General features: G+C 40.9%; 2 protein-coding genes across 2 annotated transcripts in view; one reads left to right on the top strand and one right to left on the bottom strand.

The window, feature by feature from the left end:
* Window positions 1-1,033: 1,033 nt before the first annotated feature.
* Window positions 1,034-8,370, bottom strand: CPT2 (carnitine palmitoyltransferase 2). Its single transcript, XM_059822041.1, has 5 exons — window positions 8,240-8,370; window positions 7,221-7,301; window positions 7,013-7,119; window positions 3,486-4,790; window positions 1,034-2,546 (listed from the first exon to the last, which is right to left on the bottom strand). The coding sequence occupies exons 1-5, from the start codon at window positions 8,368-8,370 to the stop codon at window positions 2,215-2,217; spliced, it is 1,956 nt and encodes a 651-aa protein (XP_059678024.1). The 3' UTR covers window positions 1,034-2,214.
* A 1,761-nt stretch (window positions 8,371-10,131) lies between these two features.
* Window positions 10,132-21,616, top strand: part of SLC1A7 (solute carrier family 1 member 7) — a 55,725-nt gene continuing 44,240 nt past the window's right edge. Inside the window, exons 1-2 of the mRNA XM_009808755.2 lie at window positions 10,132-10,272; window positions 11,355-11,434. Coding sequence (XP_009807057.1) covers window positions 10,132-10,272; window positions 11,355-11,434 — 221 coding nt within the window. The remainder of the gene's footprint in view (window positions 10,273-11,354; window positions 11,435-21,616) is intronic.

Here is a 21,616-nt window from a genome sequence, read left to right as displayed (position 1 = left end):
AAGGTCTTTTCTCTCACCACTCCTATGTCTATGAGTATTAGTAAAGGGACTGTGTTAACTGTTCAAGTGAAAAGGTATGTCTTTAATAGCTTTCAGCTGTTCAAGTAAAGACACTGAGGTGAGTTTATTCAGAACACTTACTAAGCTTGACCACAACTGACACTTACACATAGCTGTTACAATCTTCTGAAAATTGTTCTCTTTCTGAGTGTGTCATTAAGTAAACCTCACTCATTTCTAGTTGCAGACTTTCTACTTCTTGGCAAATGTGCTCACAATCTTGCCAGCTGTTCTCATGCTTTAAAAAAAACAACAACCAACCAAAACCACAAACCCAAAAACCTTCTTTAGCGAATTTCATTCTAAGACTTTTGGTCTGATTATTTCCTTCATCCCCCCAAATGATCACCTACCTTTCTTTGTTTAAATGAGCAAGAACAATCATGCTAAGTTTTAAAATAATCCTTTTCAACTAAAAATTACAAGAGCACATTACAGGCTGAAGAGGAAACAGCCCTGACTAGGAAAAGCCTTTAGGCTTACATATTTAAAGCATGCCTCTCCCCCTCCTAGCACTTGCAGTTAATACTTCAAGATACGGTATTGCTTACACTTACTGTGATAAAGAAAAAAGACAGTGTGAGAACCTGGAAGCTGAGATATCCAAAGGAAGAGTAAAGGCAAGTAGGTTTCTGAAGCCTCTGAACGTGATCTGTCACATCCAACCAATGTGCTTACTTTATGTGCTAATATATTTGGTTGTCAAGGTCACGGTGGGCTGTGCTGAAAGACAGGAGCTGCATTAGTTTTACACAGAGCTGCAGAGGCAAGCACTACTGTGCTATTCAGCTCCAGAGAAAGATTTATCTTCCCAGAAGAGTGGAAGTCAAGAGGGTTTAAAAGGGGTATCTCACGCAAAAGGGATCTGTGTTGTAATCCTAGCAACTTTTGAGCACCTTTGGCTTCTTGACCAACAAAGGCCCCTTCCCCTTTTGCTGTCGCCCACTTTGTAGCCGGCAGAGTCCCAGTCGTGAACAGCAGACGAGAAACTTGTCTGCATCAGTTTCACCTCGCGCTCACTGCATCGCTAAGTTTTACTGATGTCTGTGCTCAAGCTCTCCTGTAATCCTTCAGAGTAGTCTTTAGAAATTCTACAACAAGCCCCAATGATTAAAGACACAGCTCTAGGCACTAAGACTCTGGCATTTGCTACAATAAATAACGTCAAAAGTTCTAGCTGCTAGAGCAAGGAGGAAACAGGAAAACGTTCTGTTGAGGTTACTTTGCCACAGTAAGAGGAAGTTTGGAAAAAGAGAACGCCAAAAGATAAAGTTCAGCGATTTTTCTTTTTTAAGGCACAAGAGCACAGGTTTACATAGCAAAACAAAAGAGATTATTGGACAGACTTCACATACGGGAGGGGAAAGCCCACATTGCAGCATGCTTTCAGTAGTATTCTTATCAACCTTTATAAGAAACATGAGCTATTGATAAAGGGGCTACCCATACTGTCTAATTTTGATATGGCAATAAAAGAACTTTGTGGTTATTAATAGATAACTTTATTACAATACAGTCTTTTCCAGTCAATTTAACAACACAGTTGGTGATTGCAGGTTACTTAAAGCTTCCCACTGCCATTTTTTCTTTCTCAAAAAGCTGTTAGAGTGGAAAGGCTTCAAGCAGTTGAGGCACAATCAGTTCCAATATTGATTCAAGTTTAAGGAGAAAAGTAAGTGTGACAAGTTAGTAAGCAAGCTTACTGCAAGAGTGCAAATATAGCCACTCTTTCATATTTAAAATTATTGCATATATTTTATTAAAATCAAACAGTTTAAGAGTGGTATCACAGTGCTGTTGTCTGAACACTCATGGAACACAGATGTTCCGAGTTCACAAACTTGGTAACAATGCTTTTTATTTTAAATAATGTGTTTTAAGAACATGTAGATCTGTTGGAACAGATGGATCTGTTACTTCATTTTGACATTGTGAATGTTTGTATTTCCGAAAATATGCATTCAAGGTCTGTAACTGATTTCTTTAAAATAGATACAAATTTCATAGTGAATCTAACAGTATTCAAGTTCAATGAAGATAAATGAAGCCAATTAAGCTGGACAGTGTCAGCCACATTGAACACTGATTAGTGTACTAATTAGACACAGTCTGCATTTTGTACTGCAACTGTAAAGTGTTCCAACATTTTTATGTCTAACTACTTATTTTCTTGCCCTTTAAAACATTAAAGATATCTTCTAGTGACTTGTATATACACTGAAGGAATTCTTTACCATTCCTAGATGGGTAAGAGGAAACATTACAACCTATCCAATCATCATGTACCTGATATCCTACTCCAAAGCCATCAGACACCACTGGGCCAAACCCTCCTAATTGCACAGCTGGGCTAACCAATGTGCTTGTAGAAAGGATGTTGTGATTAAGCCGAGCATAGGCTTGGTCTTGATAGAAATTGGGCAGTGCAATACCTTTGGATAAGGCTAAATAGCGCAAGCCAAAGAGATGTCGGTCAAATCCCTGACCTGTAAAATAAAAAAACAAGTATTAGAAAGATGACTAATTTTTGTGGGAAGTAAACTCACTTATTTTGACATCACGCAATTTTTCAGCCACGAAAGAGGAGGTCTATAGAACTGGGGTTTATTTTTGTATTATCAGGAATCATTTTTCAGAACCCAGACATTCTGCACTTCTAATACACACATCCTAGGGAATGAGGGCCTGCCTGCTGTTTTACTGCTAGCCTCAACCAGGAATCATGATAGTAAACAAAAGTGCAGTGTTAACAGACAATTTTAATAATACATCACATTCTTTGATTAACTATTTATCTGAACATACCCAGGTAGTTTAAGCCAGAGAAAGGCTTTCCTAAAATTTATAAATCTAAAGAGGAAGAGGATCTTGCATCATCAAAACAAGACAAATTTTAGACTCTACGGGGTAATGTTCAACAGTCAATTTTACTGAAACAATACAACAAGTTATGCTTCCGGGAAGGACCAATTCAAAAGAAAGCATTTAGAAAAATACCAGGAGTAGCACAGCCAAAGAATCAGTTTGATTTGGAAGTTGTTAAAGCCTTTATCCCTGCAGAGATAAGATAGTAACTGCCCAGACATAAAGCCAAAGTTCTTAGTTGCATTGGGGAGTACAACATGCACTAAGTATTTATCAAATCTTCAAATGGCCCAGTTGCTCTAAGAACAAAAGCTGAAGTATAAAAAATTCTCAACACATTAACAGTGAAGTGAGAAGCACAGAGGCATTCTCCTCCATCAAGAAATGACTCTTAGAGAATGCATTTTAAACTGCAGTCTTCTGCTACTGTTATTGTCACGTTTACATTAACATTAGACCTCCACCAAAATTAAATTATTTAGTTGTGAAGTAGATGTTTACAGCAACTTTAATAGACATTTTAGTGCAAAAGGAAGAGTGTTTGATATATTCCTACTCACCCATAGCAGCTTCTTTTGTCAAACGGCCATGGTATTTTGAGCACTCCACTATCAACTTCTGCAGCTCTTCTGTGCTATGTTTGGACAGTTCCCTGACAAAAGCTTCTGAACATTTCTTTGTATGGATAGAGGCAGGACGTATAGTTTCTGTACGACCGTGTTTGAAAGCTGCAGTACTACAAGACTCATATGTAGCAACAGTCTGATTGTATTGTCGAAGGAAAGCCATCTGGAAGGCAAGCTGAGCCACAGCATCTGGGCTTACCTTCTTCTGCTTTAGAAGGTCCTTGCCCCCTTCATGGAACTGGATCATATTAAGAGACAATGCTTCTACACTGGCATCAAATTTCTGTTTGGCTTTGGTAATTCCTGCTTTTAAGGCATCATTCAACTTGAAGTCAAGTTTCTGCACTGCTCTTGAAGAGTCTACTGAAGCAGGCTGAGACTGGGGGCTGATGGCTGGTGCCTTGGTGCTATCTTTAAAAACTTCATTCTGGAACCTGAGCACAGCCACACCATCTCCCCAGGAATGTTCAAAATTAACTCCTGCAGTGCCATCCTTAGTTATGATAAGATTAAAGGATTTGTCATACCAGCGGTTAGCACCATCTCCATGCAACATAGTGTGAGACAAGTGCACAAAGTCTTTAACGGGAAAGTCATCTAAACTTAAACAAAACACAGCAGAGTCTACTTTTTGAAGAGCTTCTTCATTGCCATTATCCAGTAGATTCTTTCTCAGTAATGCCCACGTATCTCGGTTTTCACTGGAGAGATAGCCAAGAGGGAAGGCTGGGGCTGGACTGCTGTCACTAAGGATGTATTTCAAGTGTGCTTGTATTTCTGAAGGTTTCAACATATTTCCGTCTCTATCAATAACATCAAATATATAAAAATTCCCATTTCTCAGTACCAGTAAATGTTTTGCCTTTTCATCTGTATAAAGGTCATCTCTGTCAAGTTTAGGCAGCCGCGTAGAATTGAAAAGCCTGAAGTACTGAGACATATCTAGGGGGTATGCATTGACCATGTAGGCACCAAACCAAGAAAGTGAAGAAGGCACAAATCGGATAATTTTTTTAAAGATCTGAGTGTCACTTTTTTCTGGATTGAGGTGAAAAACCTCTGGTTCAAGATAACCAGCCCTGAATGTCTTCATAAAACGTATAGCAGAAACAGTCATGTTCGTAGCTCGTATGAGCTGATCATTATATTCAGATTTTGGATCGGGATTAAAAGACATAAATGCATTAAAATTCAAAACAACAGGTTCACGTGCTTTTAGGTACATGTCAAACCAGGGACCTGAAAATAGAGAGTTGAAAAATAGGTCACAATATAAAAGCAGCTTACTGAGTCAGACCAGAGGTTCATGTAGTCAATAAATACCCTGCTTCCAACAGTGATCACAAATAAACACCTCTTGAAGTGCATACAAACAAGATGAACATATGCAGTAATTCCCCCAAGGATTCTCCCAACCTCCAATTATGAAGAAAGGTACTGTTGGCTAATTGTAAAAATACTGTATTTGGAGCAATCCGTATCAAGAATGTCAATGTCATCAGCAACAAGGCCAATTTCCATGTTTTATATATGGCTCAGTGCTAAACCATAACTCCCATGCAATACAATGCAGCTCCCCAGCACTGTATTTTGTGAGGTGCACACCTCACATTTGGAGCAGAACATGCCTTTACCTAAAGTTATTAATTTCTGCAATTCTCTGTCACTGAGGGCATGCTTCTCTTTAGAACCACCTTTATTTCTGATCCAGTGTTTCCTTCATTCCTGGCAGGATTCCTCCATCTGTATTTGCTGCCTTACATTTCTACCTCCTTCCTCTTTCTAACCACTAAAATGATCAGCACAGGGCAAAACTCTTGATACCGATACATTACCATTGGTCTCTCAAGCTGGCAAAAAGATGAGGTTAGAGGGGACCATATGGTTATTCTTCCAGGCGCAGAACTGACTTAGGAAAGCAGAATTACATTTGATACCCACAGGTCTTTCAGACAGTCCGTCAGCATATCAAGAAACATGAATGTGACCCAGAGGTTTTATGCTTGCCAAAACCAAGGGAATCAATCATAGCTCTAAAAAGCAGTCACAGCTTTACACCTGCCTATGAGTAAATGAAAATCCAGGGTGCATAGGCAGAGAAGGGATTTTTTAAGTAGGTTCTATTTCATCATCAAGTTCAAACTCAGCAAGCTCTGGTATTGCACACTGACTGGATGCAGACAAAGGAAGGAAGTGCACACCAACCTCATCTCAAGGCAGCTGATGTATTAAAAATTATTATTCCAAGCCTGGATCAGCCCCAATTAGAACCTTCTAGCTAGGCTGTAAGAAGGGCAACAGGTAACTCGAGGACCTAAACTACAATTTTAATTCCAGGTCCTCACAGGTGAGTAACTAGCATGCACCATCACATAGCCTTTTAACCTTGGACTTGAAAGTTCAGGGCGGAGGCAACTATACATACTTTCAGAAACCAATTTCAAGTGGAACAGGTCTTTTATGAGGCCTAAAAAAGAATAATAACGAAACAAAAAGGAATACAAACACCCCACAGTTCATGGACACAAAGCAGCATGCTGGTTAGTGTTGAGAAACACCATAAAGCCACCAGTTAAAACCCCAGATGTTGTTCAAAGTTAATGGAAAGTAAAAGATAACAAACCGAACAGCAGCTTTTTTGAAATAATCTGGTATTCTCTACAGAATTTGTGGTAGCTAACACCCTTATAGGTAGTCTCAACAGATGGCAAGGATAATGGTGCATTTGCTGGGCAACATGCAAACTTCTGCTTCCATAGGTATTTGAATATTTCCACTTCTGTTGCTATCCATCCAACAATTTCATAAGCAGACATTTGTATTTGGAAGTCAGTGGAAGCAATAATAAGGAAAAGTAATTAAAAAACTACATACAAACTCTCCCTCTCTTAATTTGTTTTTCTTTATCCTCATTTTCCTCTTTCTGTCGCTCCTTTTCTTTTGCTCTTTAAAAGAATATGGTTTTGTAGTTTTAAGTCCAGTGCACTGACCACTTCTGCCTCCCAAAGCTTTGTCATATTCTCTGACACCCCTCTCAGAATTCAGTTTTCTTGCTAAATAACTTGGAATTATTTGAAAATGATTGCTTTAGTTTCCTTAACGGAGTTACCAGTTAAGCTCCTCTATTAACCTAAACATAAATAGACAGCAATGAAAAAAGAAAAAAGATAAACCCTGTAAATTCAAATCTAAATACAGTAACTCATGAAAAAATACCGTATCTCCAATATCCATCTATCCAGAATTCTGGTATATACAGGTTAGATGATGGGCATTCTTCTTTCCATCAGAGACTCAGAATTTGCTCAAATACAGTCACAGGTAGTATTCACAGCATGTTATTTCAAATTTATGGAGTAGAGAACTTAAGCTTCAGCCTATTTTATTTGTAGCATTATAAGCTGTCTGTTATCAAGCATGATGATCTACAGACTCCTTCTATATCCAGTCGGCCAACATACCTGTGATGTAACTAGTATGCTTGTTCTGATTGTCTTGAGCAACCAGTTGCTCATGCAGCTCTCTTCCAATTCCCTTTTCAAAGCCATGAGCAAGTTCTTCAGTTTTCCTACAGCAATCAGTAAGAGTCACAAGTCATATTTTTACCTGTAACACTTGGCTTTGAAGCAGCACATGATACTGCAATCTGTGCATCTTGTTTGTCCATACCTGAATTGGTCATCATTTAAAAGCGGTTTCTGGGCATTCAGATATCTCCTAATTGTATCTTCTAGTTTGGGAATCGGCAGTCTGAAGGAAGGGCCACAGAGAGACATGCACTTTATGAGCAATGGTACTAATGAAGCCTGAGTTTTACACAGTAGACTCTCTTTGCCTCCCCTCTTCCCTATCCTTCCTTATACCCCATAGTATCCAAATGGCTCAAAAGTTTCTTGTGGAAGATGAGAAGAAAGGGAATAGATGGACATACGTCATCACAGCATAAGGTTCTTGGAAAATAAGGTAGAAAACCACTCGACTGTCTTGTTACAAAGGTACTGCAGTGAAGGGTCTTAATACCTTACAGGGCATACAATGACATGAACCACTGCAAGGAGAAGCAGCTATACAGAAGGAAGGTTTAGCTCGGTAGCCACCCTGCATCGGGACTTCCCCTCACTGCTGGGCGCTGAACATCTACTCTTTCTTGCAAATTTCCTAATCAGTATCTTTGTCATCTTCCTCTCAGCCTAAACATGCAAATGCTCTTCTTACTATAAAACAATCCTATTACACTCAGGGAGGTTACTTTGCAACCTGCAGGGATGTTTCAGTAGTAGGCTTAGAGTCATATTTACACTTTAAAAAATAAAACCATTCCTCTGCACTGTGATTTAGGAAGAGCACATACAACACGAAGCAAGTGGCACACCCCGAGCGCGGCTATACAGAAACGGGAGGGAAGGCATTTTCTCTCCCCCCTCCTCACAGCGGACACCCCGGGGCCGCCGGCCCCACACGGCCACCTGCCGCCGCCCTCCGCCCGCGTCCCCCCGGAGCCCGGCCCGCCGGGTGCCCTCGGCGGCCGCCCCGGGGCTGGCAGTGACGCTCGCTCCCCGGAGGACGCTCACTCCAGGCCCTGCCCCGGCCCCCGCCCGGCGGCGCCTCAGGAGGCCGCGGGACGGGCGGTCCCGGCGGGCAGGGCACCCGGCGGGCGCACCGAGGAGCGGAGCGGCGGCCCGCCGTACCTGGGCAGGCTCTTCTGGTAGTGCATGGTGGGCACGATGCTGCGGTGCAGGTACTCGGCAGCGCCCGCGCTGCTGTAGCCCCGCCGCCAGCGCGCCGCCGCCCGCCGCAGCAGCAGCTGCCGCGCCGCCATGATGCCCGCGTCAGAAGCCGTCAGGCGCCGCCCGCGCCGCTCCCCTCGCTGTCGTCCCGGGGCCGGAGCGAGCGGCTGCCGCGACCCCAGCCAGCTCCCCGGTCGTGCGGTTGAGCGCCTGCGCTCCTCCCGGCGCTGCCGAGCGCCTGGTCCCGTTCGGGATGAGCTCGCAATGCTGCGCGGCGGGGCGGAGGCGGCAGCTCGGCACCTCGCGGCGCGTTCACTCCGGCGCGGCGGGGGAGCTGGGGCTTGTTCCCCGAAACCCGCCCGGGGAAGAGGCGGGCGGGGGCGTCAGGCAAATGGCGGCCAGGCCCCGCGTCACGGAGAGGCTCCCCCGAGCCCTCTCCTGCCCGGGCGGGCCCCGGGCGGCGCCGGCTCCTCTGCCCCGCACGGCCGCCCGGGGAGAGAAGTCCCAGCTGCACAGCTGGGGGTTGCAGCTGGCGTGGAGGTCGACGTGGCTTCACGAAACGCTTTTTAGTTATTTCATTTGGAAAGTATATTTGATGCATGCTATCGAGGCAGCAAAGTTACCTGGTATTAGAAAATGCCTGGAGTGGGGCGGTGCCACATTAGGTCAGTCCTCTTTGACCTATGCATTAATAACATTTTTTGTGATCCTCTCGTTTTGACAGCGCTCTTGTTCAACATACAGACTCCACATATTTTTTCTCTTTTTTTGGGTGCGTGCTGACCATACAGCATTCAGGTCCTGCCTCCAGAGAGAACAGTTTAATCTCATGAGCTTTTTTACTCATACGTGAACATGTAAAAACACGTACTGTATTAGTATAAAATACAATATTGTAAACACACAATTTTGTTGTTCTGTGTGGAATATTTTCCATAAAAATACTGAATAATCTCAGAATAACCCAGAAACTACAGAAATGCATCGGTAAGAAAGCGTGGCACGGTGAAGAGTGATGGTGGTGTCTTTTGATCAGGTACTCACTAGCACAAAAATCAGCATTGGGATTGAATGCGGACAGGGCAAAGGAAAGGAAAGCAATCCCTGTGGCTTAGTCTGATAATCCTCTGAAAGTAAATTGGCCCTACTCTAATCAACATAGTGGTTGGAGAAAAAGTGAAATCATTTCACTTCCAAGATAATAAATGCCAAATGCCAGAAGGTGTCCTTGTGTGTTTCAGTATACAGCTATTTGCTGTTCAGTGCGTGTCTCTTATGCTACTCATTCAGCCTTTTTTCACCGTGAAAACAAAAAACCCAAGCCTGCTTTAATTAATGAAGTTCAGTTTCACCTAGCTTGCCCTGTTGTGATAGTCCAGTTCAAAATGTTACCTGCTCTGCCCTTTAGAAAAACTGCAGCAACTGTTACCCATTTGAATGCATGACTTGCAGCGTTCCCTTTCTAGGTTTCAATGTCCAGACCCCAAACTGGGGAGATCGAGGAATGCACTCAGATGCCTTCTTTCTCCCAGAAGTGTCACTTTGTTTTGAACCAGGCTTGTTTTAGAAATACTACTGCATTCTGTTCTAATTTTCCAGAGCCCCCTAATCTTCTTCCAGGCTCTTAATGATGTAGTCGATAATAGGATTGTTGGTATTAATTTGGAACAATAATGCCAGCTGCTTGCTTGGTGGCTATTGGCAGAGGGGTGACCTTGCAGGTCAGCTAAGCAGAACTGGAAGTGCTTTGATCTGATCTATACAGAGCTAGATCTGTCCACCCGAGCAAGAGGAACGAGTGAATTCTCTCTCCATGGGATGCTGATTCTTCTCCAAAGAGCACGGAGGACAGCATGGCAGTGGCTTTTGATGCAATCCTCGCTCGGATCAAGGATGTTTGTAAAAGAAATGGTTTGCTCATTCTCTCGGTGTTGTCGGTCACCATCGGCTGTCTTCTCGGATTCTTCCTGAGGACGAGACGGCTCTCCCAGCAGGTATGTGTGGCACGGCAGTGTATCACTACACAGAAAATATTGTACTTACGTAACAAAAGACATAGCAACTTGTGGAACTTCATGATGGACTTTTGAAGATAAAAAGCATGTATGTGTGTTTGTTAAATTTGTTTAATTTCATTTGTTTGTTAATCTACACTGTGCTTTGGGTCTTTCCACACATTCTGAAACAATACGTTTGCAAAGGGTTCTGGTCTTTAAGACACCTAGTAAGTCTAGCATAAGAGTATTATAATGTTGCAAGTATGGATAGTAATAGTGCGTGTTTAAGCTAGATGAAATGTAGCATCTAATATAGACCTGTTAAAAACTGGTAGTACAATATATTCATTGGATTTTATATTACTTTGGAACATGTACGTTTAAAGAAAAAACTGGGAATATTTTTCACCATCAGATGTACAGAGGTACAGATGTTTATATTATACCAATGGTATTTTGTATTAATAAATTTGAGATTTCCCATCATTAACAGACCATGTTATTGAAGTCACTTGGGGATTTCTCCTCCAGCATACTTCAACTAAGCTCTTTTGCAGGTACTCATTTCTTTCTGCAGTACTAGTCAGACAGAATGGAGAGGGCAACATGCATTGCTGAATGTACTGTTTGAGCACAAAATGTAAATCTCAATTAAAAAATATGGCACTTAGTAAATGTGACTAAACTAAAACAATTCTTTGTTCTGCTACTGCAGAACTGCAGTCTGAACATTTTTTAGGTCCAAGCAGTAGCTTCGTACACATCTAGCACAACACACAAAATGCAGAATGAAGCGATTATTCAGGACAACCTATTAACAGTAGTCCCCAAGAGACAGCATATTTCAATTTTGTCTTCCTTTGTAAAGGAGCAAACAATGTAATATGTTTTTGTTGAATTACAACACAGTATGTCATTAATTAATTTTAAAATTATCTTTTAAAGCCTACTATCTTTGCCACCTTATATATCAAAGCTGCAGATTCTGCCAATGTTATCTGATCCACAGCTCTAGCAGGACTCATGAAGACAGATAGTCTTTATCTCAAAACAATAAGCATCTCTCCATGTATTTCTAGGAAATTAGTTATTTCCAGTTTCCTGGTGAGTTACTGATGAGGATGCTGAAAATGTTGATTCTCCCACTGGTTGTCTCAAGGTAAGTGAGGACAATGATTGTTCCAATAACTTTTGAAGTTTCCTAAATGAGACATATCATCACCACTATTTTGGGTTTAATTGAATTAATGTCAAAGTGCCAGGACCATTACTGACTGCTGTACATCCATATTTATAGTGGAGCTATGAACATATTTTTTAATCAATAGGAACATTTATGCAATACCTCATATGGGTAGTATTTTCTTAAAAACTCATGGGGTTTTTTTAATTTATGTTTTCTTCTTTCCTTGTAATGGGAGGACTTTTCCTTCAAGTGAACTATAAGTTAAATATATGGAATAAATAACGCACCTTATCAAAAAGCCTACCTTAAATCTAAACAATTTAAATAATACACCACACAAATAAGATGAAAAAGCACAGTTAATTTATAGTCTTCTGCAGTATTTTGAGAGATGTGCTGTAGTATGATGAATATTGAAAAAATCCCAATGCGTCTCCACTAAACTAATAATATATGCCTGGCTTCAGCTGGAAGTGAAAGTGATTTTTTAGTACGTTAAAGGCAGAACCTTTAGTGATGCCACTTTATTGGTGGCAGGATTAATGATCTAGATCCTGGTGCTGAGGGATGGTGCATGGTAGTTGCCTTTGCAGTGGGCAGCCATAATTTAGGACAGCTTTTTCTCTCCTCTAAATTTGTCTCGTCTTCCGACTGACTACAATCACAAATACCAGTTGGATGGCCAAAAGCTCTCAGCCCAATGTTCAGAGAAGAGATAAGGAGAGATGGAGAGTAACAAAGCTAACTTTACCTAACCAGAGCTGAGAAAAAAGTCTTGCACTCTTTGGTGCCTTTCCTTGAAGCCTCTAGGCTTCTAGAACCAAATACATAGGCCAAAAACTCATCTTCCATATTAAGAAAAAGATACGTTTCTAGGCTCCAGATCGCTGAGAGTTGCTGAAAATAAACACAACCCAGCACTAATTTTATTTTTAAATCATCTACCTTTACATCTAGCTTCTCATGGTTTTTCACAGAATGAAGGTGATTCATGGTGCTTGCGTGCCTAGAACTGGCCATAGTATGACCATAGACTCATACCTAGTTCTGTCCCACACAGCTAGAGAGGATCAAGACAAAATATGTTAGATTTCTTTTGAGACGTGAAAGGAGAGTTTTCCAAGGACAACAAGAATCTCACATGAGGAAGTGACATAGTAAGGGCAGAAAAGGGTTGCAGCAGAGTCACACGCCCTTCCCTAAAACATACAGTTCTTTAAATCCCCTTGTTTTTTAGAGATGCCAGGAGGAGAAGCAGCACAGTGGGGAATAGCTGCTCTGACACAGCCTGTGATAGCTCTAGGTTACCTACAGATGTGTCAGGAGTGAATCTCTGAGCCGCACTGTTAGAACTGATGGACTCCATCCTCTGAGGAAGAAAGGGAAGAAACTTTACAGATCTTCAAAGGGATTAGCTCTCATTGTAAGACAGCATGAGTCTGTCTCCCTGTATAACAAACTAACTATCACTTGCTATTGCATACTGAAAGTTCATGTTTTTGCAAACAAAAAATACTCCAGATATAATTACGTTCTTCTACAGTCTTTTTTTTTTCCACAACAAGCACAGTATTTTCCACATGTATATTTCATAAAATGAATAAACCAGTGCTCTGTGTTTTTACCAGTCTGCGTACACATTTAAACTAAATTTCTTTGTGGATTTGGAATATTCTCAGCCTGTCATGTGGGAGAAACAGCATTTATATTCTTCTAAATTACTCTGTATTATTGTTTACAAAAGCCAGGGGTACAGCACCAAGCTCTAATTTTACTCTCCTAGTCGAAGTTAATGCAACTTTTTTCTTGAACTTACAAGTGAAAAAAAAATACCTGTAATGAGAAGGGAAGGTGAGAAAGGAGGGTTAAAAGAGGCACTCAGTGCAAAATACACTGTTTCCAAGTCCAGAGTTTATCTTGAATAGTTGTGGCAGAAGTAAAAGGTGGCAAGTGTGTGGCTCAGAAGACAGATAATAGACTAGAAAAATTTGCATTTATAGGTCACTAGCACAAATCCAACCTTAAACAGAAGTGGCTGAAAATTTGTACTGTCCTCTTTTGACCTAATAGTTAAGAAAGTTAAAACAGGAACTTTGCAGATTGTATCCATTAGGAAGAGAAACTGATGATATAGTCAGGTGTCTCTGATTGAATTTTGTTTATTTTAAAAGTTCCTTGAATGCAGAAGAAATCAGTTGAACAACAGGGGACAGATACCCACATAACAAAGGATGCTGCTTCTATTAGCAACATAAAGAAAGAAATTATAACAAGTAGTCTGATGGTTTGTATCTGCCCTAGGAATACTCAGTAGGGGAGTGTTACAAGATCAGAGTTTAGACTCTGCAGTTACCAGATGTACAGTTCTTATTATGTGTATAAACAGCATACTACTTTTAAACCTGGGAATGGGGATATTAAGAGAGCTCAGAAAGAATAGGAGCCAAATCTGAATTCATAGTTACACACTTACGCTCTGTCTGAGCTCTTACTGCAGCTGGACAAGGGGCTCTTCTCAACAAGTCTGAAAGATCAACTGCAGGAGATATGAAGTTCCCTGATTCTCTTTGGGACAGAGGCCTTGATCCTCATACGACAACTGCAATGCAAATAATATATTTTCTCCCTTATATACAAAAAGTTTCAGCGCATATCTCAGGTTTTCAATCAGGCACACATATACATGGCAGTGATAGAGGTGAATTTCAGTGCATCCTGCCCTGAGTCCTCTGATGTGTTTAAAAAACCATCGGTCCAGGTCTTTAGACAGACATCTGCTGCTCAGCTGGCCCAAGGTGCTCAAGTTTGTTAAACCACCTTTCCCTCCATCTAAGGCGTTTCCCGGCGTGCGGAGGCTCGGTCTGTATTACACCCTGCAGCCAGGAGGTGGCTCTGTCCAGAAGACTGAGGGACCACGAGTTGTTACAGGTGTTGGGTCACTCCAGCGCAGGGAGGCCGCTCATCCGAGGCGCTTTCTAGTAGTGCTACCTACCCAGAAAATTATAAAATATCTACTCTTTTTCAGTATGGTTAATTATAAACACTTCCCGCCCCCCCCCCCGTCAGTTGGCAGGATTCCCGTGCATCACTTCAGTTTCTCAACTTCTTAAATGCTTGAAATAATCAAATGTGATGTCAATGTCTTTGTGCTCTGCACGAAGCGAAAAACTGGGAGAGGAAAAAATACTCAACTTTCCCATTCATAGCTCTCACATTTGCTAAAGATCATATAAATCCTCTGACCAAATCCTGTCTGTGCCAGCAGTGCCAGGCATGGGCGCTGGCTCGAGCGCAGGCCAGCCAAGCTGGCAGGTACTGTGCTGTAACACGTGTTCTCACCTTCCTTGGGAGTGTCTTTGTCCTTGTGCCTGTCCCCTGCCCCATCGTCTTCATCTCAGATTACCAGTTTTATACTGATCGACTTCCAGTGGGCCGGAAACTTGATTTTCAGTAAGCATAACTGCATTGACTTAAGTTTTTTAGGGAGGCTGTTTCTGAAACCTGATCTGTTACAGCTTCCTATCTTGTTGTGACTGAGGTTTTGAAGAAGCTGCAAACTCTGACTGAAAAATTTACCACTGCTGAGGCATTTATAATGCTTCTTTTTGGCATGGATTCCTTCCAGTAGGCAGAGCACTGTGGCATTTACCCCAGAAAGGATATTCAACCCTGTTCAAAACGCAGAGGTGCCAGTGAGCGTGCAGGGGAGGAGGAGGTCTGGCTCCCAGCGCACTGCAGAGCCCTGAGCAGGCAGGACCACCGTGTCCACCAGACCTCCTGCGTCTTCAAAGACTAACTGCAAAATGAGTGTGCTGCAGATCTCTAAGGCAGGTTGGAGAAGAGGCAGGGCTTGCAGCCCCTCGTTCTTATTTCAAGATAATACTAGATGTGCACAGATTCAGCCATATAGTTTCACAGACCTTACAGGAACCTACTTCTCTCTTTTGGAGCCTTCCATCCCCTTTATGTAATTTGAGAGAAAAATGAATTAAAGTGTTATTGTAAGGGCGCTCACACACACGGAGCTTGACTGCATAAGCCTTGCTTCTTCAGAAAAGCAGGCTAAAGCCAGAGTTACAGAGGTTTACACCAGCTGAACCTATTGAGTTCTCTTTGTCTTATACGTCTACCTGTATATGTAATAGAATATTGCATCCTTTATTTCAACACCCTCCTTGTTTATATGATTAAGCTTTTACCTGGTAATAGATATAGGACCCAGTTTTCTAAGACTATGATTAGCAGTAAGCACTGAGACTACTTGTGGGAAAGAGTTGTCAGGGCAGAACTGTTCAGTTGTCTAACAGGCTTGTAACCCCAGTGAATATTCCTTTTAGAAAAAGCAGTTTGTTTTGTTTAAAATTAGGATAATTATTACATTTATTATGTATTTGCCACTGTGTTCTAGACAATTAAGAAATAATGCTTAGCAGAGATTTGATCCTTTTCCATGTGCAGAATCTGTTAAAGAAAGACTGTTCCCTTTATAGTCAAATGTAAATAACTGATTTGACCTGTATTTTTTAAAATTATAAAGCTCGTTTGCTAAGTATATTATGCCTGATACAAGCAAGTGTATGCTAATAAAATTTTATATTTATTTGAAGGGTCATTTGGGGGTAGTAATAAATATTTGTTACTATTGGGGTTTTGTTGCTGAATTAAGTATGATATGCTAAATATAGGACTGTCTTTCTTTAAGGGGATTCTAATGCCATCAGTTCTGGTAATCCCTTATCCTTCTGCTCAGATTCCTGAGTGGGTCCTTCTTACTCATGCCGTTAAAGCCTAGCATTTAATTAGAACCTACTCCATTATGGTAGTATGGGGATTCTTTTCCCCATATCATTGTTTTTTCACAGTTCTCTGATTTGGGGAATGCATTGGCACTTTAACATCCCACTAATGAAAAATATTGCTCATTCTGTTTTAATGGAATTCTGTCATTGTTCAGCTGTACTGTGCCTTCCCAATATTTTCCTCTCAGGACTCATTAGTTAAATTTGAAGAGTTGACAACTTTACAAACTCTGCAAGAGGATGTGGAGAAGCTCTGGGTGCAAGCAGATATAAACTCACTTAGCCCACGAGCCATGCTGGGCAGACCAGTGCCAGATCCATGCCGGAAGCCGTATAGCCGCATTAGTGTGGCTTTGCGCCCAAGCTCGTATGTGAAGGACTATTGTGGCTATATGGCTTCCGGACCAGCCTTGGCAGCTCAGAGCAAAGGCAGAGTGAGTTCACATCTGTCTGCAGCTGTCTGTGCAGACATACCCTAAATAACTTCACAGCAACAGTATCTTCTTTGGGAGTTTAGGGTTTGGTTAAAAACATGCTGTGAGACAGACCATTACCTTGGGTAAATTGTGTCATGAACTGTTTTGCTTGCTGTCACCTGTAGGTGAAATTGGTAATAGACCACAGACTGGAGATTATTTGTCTGTTTTACTACTTAAGCTTACCATTTGTTAGGGATGAAAAAATTTGACCCAAACACTCAGAGGCCAGTACTAAAATTTGCAATCTAAATCTTCTATCATGATTATAAATCAGTGCCTGATATGGTCAATATAATGTCTATTCAGAAGGAAAATGCAGATCTCTTAAAGGCTATGAAAGCTATCTTTTTTCTTATTTATCATTAAATTTAAGCCAAGAGGACAGCCAAAATTAATTCACTCAATAATACTGGTTTACGTGAATGACAGTATGTGCAGTACTATTTCTTCTAATCCATTCCTGGTACTGAGAGATACTTTGTATGTTGTCGTGACAAATTCACATAATTTAACTGAAGACTGAATGGGAAAGGATAGATAACATAAGCTTCTGGTCAGTTTTGGCTTGGTCTTTTCTGCTATATATGAGTTAAACTATTCCCTCTGCTCATTCTTTCCTAAATACCAGTTGCTCTGTTCTTGTGCTTGTGCAGCTGCCAAACTGAGGCATAATCAAGTGCAATCAAATTTATGTACTGTATTATCTAGTGAGGTGTTGAGGAGCAGCTGCAAAATGGTGCCTAGGGCTCTCTGAGGAGCCTGCTCAGAACAATGTTTTATAATGTAGCAAAGCAGCTGTTTTTTCTCATAGAATTAAATTGCTCTTGGAAACACAGGGCTTTTTCTTCACATTATTAGACCCTGGACTTTTCCCTCTATTTGCCAATAGAAAAATACTGGCACTTGGGAACAGGTCTTCCATAACAGAGGAGGGTAAACCTTCTGCTGGGTTAGTGTGGGAAAATCTGGGGGGTAGCTGAATGATAACATAAAGTGTGTCTAATGTCCCATTTCTGAACTACCTGTCATGTGTATCACTGTAATGTAAATAATAAAAAAACCACATTTCACCCCAGTGAGAACAAGCTGTTAGCCCTTTCCTAGGGTATGCGATCTACAGTCTTTGTTGAGGAGAAAGTCAGTCTAGAGATGTGAGTTTTAAGGAGATGACTAGAGGGGATAAATGTGTTGACTTTCAGAGTGAAGAGCAAAACTGTACTTGGATGAAACTGAAAGGGAAGGATTACCCAAGTGTAAGAAGAACTGGTCAGAGAGCAGTGTCACTCAACACTGTTACACTACTTTAAATGATCCATATCGCTATTATATTGCAGAACTCATGTCAGATTACCCTAAAAGTTCTCCAAAGGACGCTTTGAGATTGCCTGAGCTTGTAGAGGAAAATTGCGTTCTACCTTCTTAGGAAACCTTATTAAGAATCCTGCCTCTGTGCCTCAGATATCTTCAGAGGTTTCACTACATTATAATCTGTAACATTATCAATGTTCTTAGTTGTGTTTAGGAATACAGAGTCTAATGGTCAGATCCCATACTATCTTCTAGTGTTTTCTTTTGCTTGTGCAACCTAGAGGTCCAAACTGCTTCAGTGAAAAATGACATATCACAGACAATATCATAATGACAAAATTGGACCAAGTCAGTACAATTTATTTAGGCAGTGTCAGTAGGGACTTAGTGATATGCAATAGACATCTATGGTCACAAAGTGAATGGGTGTGGAAAGCACTGAACTGGTTACAAAATGGGGTATGAGCAGTTTGTGACCTGGCAGAATTTTTCTGTAGTTCTCTAAGAAGAGCTCTAAAACTCTTAGTGTCTTGCAAAAGAAACAGCAATGACATGTGGAGCTTGAGGGGCTGGCTGGATTCCCTCTGTTTCCTTAGGATAGAAACATGCATGAACTATAAACAGTTGAATAAATCTGACATTTCTTTATAATCCAAATTTGTGTTTCAAATCCTTTTGCCCTTTTCTTAATCTAAAAACACTTAAAAGAACTGACAGAACAGAAGATCAAGTATTATTAAGATTGTTGGCTCTTTCCACAGATGTGAAGCTGCACATCCATATTTAATAGATAATTTGTTTTCGCTTGCATCCTGACCTTTTAATTTAGGAAATGCTTTTTTTTTTATCAGAACAGCTAAAGTCAACAAGCCAGCCTGAATTCTGCATGAGCTATACTACGATGTCTCAGATCTCCTTTATCAATCAGTGATCAAAGGTTGCTGTTCATCTCTTCCAGCATTCGTAGATGTATCGCAGTAGCCTCGCATATTGGTCTATTTGGGAGGAAGCAGTGATGGAATAGCCATTGGACATTGATCTTCACTGTGTGCTGTACAAAGTCCTGCCTTGTTTACGTTAGTCCACAAAAATGGTTTTCCCATCGCACACTAAGAAAATACAATGCATGATGTGAATTCCTGGCAGGATTTTTGCTATATATGTCAGTTTATCATTAACATTACAAGTGTTAGATAATAAGGAAAAGGAAATCTCGACATTTTGGGTAAAAAAAAAAACCTCGTACTATTTTATAAAACATAATTTAAAATACAGTCTCACAAAGCTGCATGTTATGAACGACTAGAAATGTAGCTTTGGTTTCTTTTGTAGATTTCAGTTTCTTTTCCAGCAGCCTATCTGTAAAATTAAACACAGTCACTGCAAATAGTGTATTGCAGTGAGATCTTCTAACATAGTGTTCATTTGCTGTTGTTTGAAGATCAAGAGCCAGACTTCCCATCATGCCTGACACCTTTGAGCTTCCACTATGTTTAGTAAAATAGCTATATACTGAGCCTCTCTGAAAAGTTAATTCGCATTTCAAATGCTATTTATGGCTGATAATCTAACCATACAGGAACTGCTGCAACGGTTCTATTTGTAAAACAGCTTCCACTTTTTGTATTCGCTTTTTTTGAGCATAGACACTATTTTAATTTATATCGAGATATCTGAACTTTAAAAATGCTGTTTCCTATTACTTGATTTTCAAAGGAGACGAACCTTAGTAGCCCTCTGGACCTTCAGGAGGATTCTAAACTTCTCATCTCCATTGAAAATCATGCTGTAATACTATGAAATTACCAATAATACATGACATTGGGGATCATTCCACTGACTACAAGTGATCATGATAGTTCCTTAGTTGTGTTCAGATCAGCGGAAGCCTGTTACTACACTGGTAGTCTGCAAAACTGTTGGAGTCTGAGTAAAATTCACAGAGAGCCTAGGTGTCATTTTATTGCCTGTCTGGACTGTACACAAACATAGACAGAAAGAGCGTTCATCTGTACAAATGGGCTGTCCTCCTACAAGTGCACAACACGTACCTGATCCAGTTTAGTTCAGGGTGTGTACGTGGATTATTGCAGGATTTTATCTTCCTGTGTACTTAGACAAATGGTGTCATGCCACATGAGAGGTCCTTGCATCACTCAAAAGTGGGTGGATGGGACTGGAGTTATAGGGTGGCACCACCTTCCAACCAAGATGCCACTTGATTGTCTGTAATATGTGTACAGGTACAGAGTAACAAACATGCTAAGTAGCTGTTTGCACATGTCTGGGCAGGAGGCATTTTTTCCTGCGCAGTGTGATACGACATCTGGAGATGAAAAAACTAAACTATAACATATCACTGTAAGTAAGGGCAGACCACGTAGGGTGAAGCAGAGACAGGGACGGGCTACGGTCCTCCCAGCAGTACCACTGTCACTCCGGCATGTGATGAGAGCAGTAGGCTTCTCTATTGCAGCCACGGAAGTGTGTTGCTCTGTAGGTATTCTGTCATGTTAGAAGAGAGCAGAAGAATATCCTGGAAAGAAAAAGTCATTCTGACCCCTCTTTCTCACGGCTGAAATAATTTTAACTACACTAGAGATTAAGAGCAAAATCAAGCATCAAACTACAGAAAGAGACAGAGAAAGTTTCTTGTCTCTGTCCGTCATTACTGTAAAGAGTCTTATTTTCTTTGTTGCCAACTGTTCCTCTATGGAAGTGAAGCAGCCTGTCATGAAAGCACAGATAGCTGGGCATAGATGAGGAAAAGTCTGATGTTCCACTTCAATACAGAGATCACTTCAGGCATATATTTCTTCACTGCAAATTGTTTGTCTTTAAATAAAGTGCCTTAATTTCTCTGTTTCCTTGTCTATAAGATGGAGATGCTGCCTTTCTGTATGATAGTAGGTTATATTAGTAAAGCATTTTAAGATGATTAAATGGCTTGTGCTATGGAAATGGAGATTATTACCATGTTGAAACCTGAAGGCACTGATCTTGACAAAAAGGTAGGCGACAGCCTGCCTGCATGATAAAGCAGCATTAGTGAAGCCAGCACTTTACTTTCATGATGCTCAACTGTAATATAATCATCTCTAATGTAGCTGTTAGAGGAGCTTCCCAGCCTCACTGGGAGAACTTGCTTAGGAAGGTCTTTTCTACAGCATGCAATTACAAAATGAGAATGTGAGGGAGGGTATGGGATGAATGAAAACAAACATCATTCTAGGAACAACTGTTGGTGGTTAATACTTGACCATTACTTCTTGACAGGATTAATGTCTTTCTAATCACACTAATCCCTTCTGATAACTTTATCCATAATCCATCTATTTCAAAGCAACATCCAGATGGCTTCTGGTGGAGAGGAAGACAAAATAAACATGCAGAACGGGGTCTTAACAGCAGTTTCTTGTATTTTCCCTTTCTGGAGATACAGGTTTGGATCTTGAGACAGGTCAAAAAATGTGGTTTTGTCAGAGAGCAACAGAAAAAGCTACAGAATTGCAGAGAAGATAGAAAGTTCTATTTTAATTTGTAAATAAAATACTTCATAAGTACTCTGA

Source organism: Gavia stellata, chromosome 10, assembly GCF_030936135.1.
Source record: "Gavia stellata isolate bGavSte3 chromosome 10, bGavSte3.hap2, whole genome shotgun sequence".
NCBI classification, from domain to species: Eukaryota; Metazoa; Chordata; class Aves; order Gaviiformes; family Gaviidae; genus Gavia; species Gavia stellata.
Note: the sequence above shows the minus strand (reverse complement) of the source record. Positions and strands in the feature narration are given on the sequence as shown.